Source organism: Schistocerca gregaria, chromosome 4 (assembly GCF_023897955.1).
Source record: "Schistocerca gregaria isolate iqSchGreg1 chromosome 4, iqSchGreg1.2, whole genome shotgun sequence".
NCBI classification, from domain to species: domain Eukaryota; kingdom Metazoa; phylum Arthropoda; class Insecta; order Orthoptera; family Acrididae; genus Schistocerca; species Schistocerca gregaria.
This window is the reverse complement of record NC_064923.1, coordinates 658253105-658256392: the sequence shown is the minus strand read 5'-3', so window position 1 is coordinate 658256392 and position 3288 is coordinate 658253105. Positions and strand designations below refer to the sequence as shown.

Sequence of the window (3288 nt, the reverse complement as noted above, 5' to 3'; positions counted from 1 at the left end):
GACAACAAAAAGAGCATATCTCACCTTTTCTTCTTTGCATAGTCCTCGATTTCCAAAGTTGTGGTATTCTTTTTCAGTCACCCTGTATTCCTTAAATTGGAATTTCAACAGCACTGCATTCCAAACAACTAATAGATTGAAAACACACAGCTCAAACATTATAGGGTGTTTTAAGTGTGTTCCACAACCATTTCTCTTTTTAGTATGGACAACAAACACAAACAATATTTCAAAACTCTTTGCACAAGTGACTTATGTAAAGTGTTTCAGACTCCTGTTTTAAGTCACTGACAGATGTTAGGGAGGTACTGCAAACCCTGTGACCATACATTTGCTTGACAATTGTTCTGTTTATAGTTACTGCATAATTTCACACGTCAAACACCACTGCTATGCATTTGTCTGTCTCCTTACAAGATGAATTTTCCATTGCATGCAATCATTTTATATGACTGATGCGAACATAAGAATTTCTGAGCCATAACTGGATGTGAGCATTGGGCACTATACACCTCTGGAAAGTATGTTGTTCATGTACCACAAAGAATCTGTGCTTATGACTAATATTTTGGAAACTACATGGCTTAAAATATTATAGCATGTTTAACTGCAGAATATGAGTGCATGTGTTTATGTTCTGTGATCATTTCTTTCTTGCCAATACCTTCTTCGTATAACACCAAACACTAGAACAATACTTCAGAATCGATAGCAATGTTGATTTACATAAAAACCTTCAAAGTCCATCCGCCCGGAGCTCCATCAAGCATGAACCACACGTTTCATCTTAATCAGTTATATAACAACACTCCCATATCTACTACACACCAATAAGGAGTGGTAACCTACTTGACTTGCACACAACTGGTGAGATCTTGTGCACCTGGATGGATTTCATAGCTCAGATTACTGGCCAGTTTTCTGCTTGGAATGCTGAAGTAATTACGTTCTGCGTTAGGAGCAAGTTTGTTGGTGTAGTTGAATGAACATATAAGGAAGCCAAGGTACTGAATTACTGCCTCCAGATTGATGCCACTGTGCTTAGTGGTTATAGTCTCTAGCTCAGATTCTCACGTAAACTTAATTGAGTCAGAAAATTAGTTACACTTGTGTGATGCCATATTACATACAGAATTTTCGAGAAATTTAACTGTCACTGGTGGCTATACTCTGACTACGGTATACCTGGTTAAGATATCTGCTTGGGTACTGCATTTAAGCACATTCATTTATTTCTAGTTTAACCAAATGCTCTTACATGTTAATGATTTCTTGTGAGTCTTCTTGATCTTACTTTCTCGTAACATAAATCAAAGCTAAAAAATCTTAACTCTGAAGTCATGTTTCCTTAGTTGCACTGAGTCCAAGAAACTGTCTCCGATACAGAAATTTATGTTAAAATTAAATCAGGGAATTATTCTGGGACCACCACAAACACAAAGAAAAAGAAAACTCATTTTACAAAACAGTCTTTTTTTAATGCAAAAATGCAACAATACTTTCCACATAATATACAAATTAATTGACCTTTTAACTTTATAATGTACACATTTATTGTATATGTATATAACAATGGAATATTTTGTTCAGCAAATAAGTTATTTAAATTATTTTTACACTCAACAGTCATGTTTTACAGCCGTCAGGATACAATTAAATATAAAACACTTTCAGAAGGCAAGAGATTCCACAACTGCTTAACTTCTGTTTTTTTTTAAACTTTGAATGCATTTAATTTACAGTTAAATTTTACAATATTTTACAATCTGAACCTCACAATATTATTCTAATCTAATTCCCTAATCAAAATAGGGCATTGATTCAGAATTTATGGTGAACTTCAATGACGGACTTAATGTTACTGAGCAAAGTCACAAAAATCCATAAAATAATACTTTTACTGAATAATGAAACCTGCAAATGAAACTCATTTATAATGCATGGCCAATGATTTAAGAATATCTGACTGCATAAAATACACAGTTTGCAACATTTTTGCACCATGCCCTTTCACAGCCATTACACCTGCCATTCATCCATTACATTCAGCTCTCTTAAATGAGAGTGCCTAAAAAAAAAAGCAGAAACCATTTCTAAGTTCCACAGAGTAATTGCAGAACTGGAAGCAAGACAGTACATAGATTACAAATGGAGAAGGGAGGGAGAGCAAATCTGCCAGCACAACTGATATCAATTAAAATAAATGCCATATACAAAGATTGTACATAATTTTGCTGTCTTTTAAAAAGTGGCAATACATTTATGCCCAATATGTATAGAAAGCACACCATAAGAAAAATGCAGACCCATCAAATATTTTAAAAATTTTCTGGCAAGAATGATTACCCCTCCGACTTTAGTTTAAAAAATGGCTATTAACAATGCCCATAAAAGTCTGCTTATCACTGAAGTAAAATAAAAAATGATCAAAAACAATGAGATCGTTGCGCCAAACCACTTTTGATGTCCTTGTAACAAGGTTGTAATTTTAGCACATACAGTCCAACCTTATGGCTACAGTTCCCTTTGTGTAATGAAGGACCGAACATCACGATCACTATCCCTTCGTAACGAAAGGAGAGCAGTTGTCACCACCTGCTCACTTCTCTTCAATAAAAAATTTGCTGTAAAAGGAAAATCAAGAAATAAACAAATGAAAGCAATGACCATAGTAACTGACATGATACAAGTAACTTAAAGTGTCTTCGCAAATAGGATAAGGAAGCAGTTATGCATTAAGTACTCTACACATGAGATTTGAAAAGTGCATTAACAGATCATGATACATATTATAATCATTTGTATGGAAGTTACATTAATCCTTTTGCTGCTACAAATGTGCGCTCTGCATTCCATTCTGAGAATGGCTTTTGTTATGGCTATACTGCTCACTAAATGCTGGTGCCCCTTGCTGACAGACTACATTCCAGGCGATATGAAATATTTATCACCCGATATTTCAAAACCTATTTCAGTGAAAAAAAATTTGATTTTTGCACATCTTACAGTCTGCTATCTTCACTCAAATAACTGCATTTTGAGGTACACGAAATTTTAAAGATTTTGCAGAGATAAAAATGCATTAAATAAACTTTATGTATAGTTGATTTTAGCTCATAAATTAGAGTGAATGAAATGCAGACGATGTAACAAAATTTCATTTAAAACTGAGAGCAGGCAACTTGACACGCTGTGCCCGTTCATGCCACAGTGCATCACGAATCACGTGGTCAAAACAATAGTCATTCAAGATACTGCAACGAGTTTTTTTTTTTTTTTTTTGCAAAT

At 34.3% G+C, this 3288-nt stretch overlaps 1 protein-coding gene across 4 annotated transcripts in view; it reads right to left on the bottom strand.

The window, feature by feature from the left end:
* Nucleotides 1–1453: 1453 nt before the first annotated feature.
* The window catches only part of LOC126268024 (serine/threonine-protein phosphatase 4 regulatory subunit 1-like), a 305079-nt gene continuing 303244 nt past the window's right edge, over nucleotides 1454–3288 (bottom strand). For 3 of the 4 annotated variants that reach the window (XM_049973442.1, XM_049973441.1, XM_049973443.1), the window contains one exon: nucleotides 1454–2624. In XM_049973442.1, the coding sequence (XP_049829399.1) occupies nucleotides 2515–2624 (110 nt within the window). In that variant the 3' untranslated portion in view covers nucleotides 1454–2514. The remainder of the gene's footprint in view (nucleotides 2625–3288) is intronic. The other variant, XM_049973444.1, reaches the window with a different exon arrangement.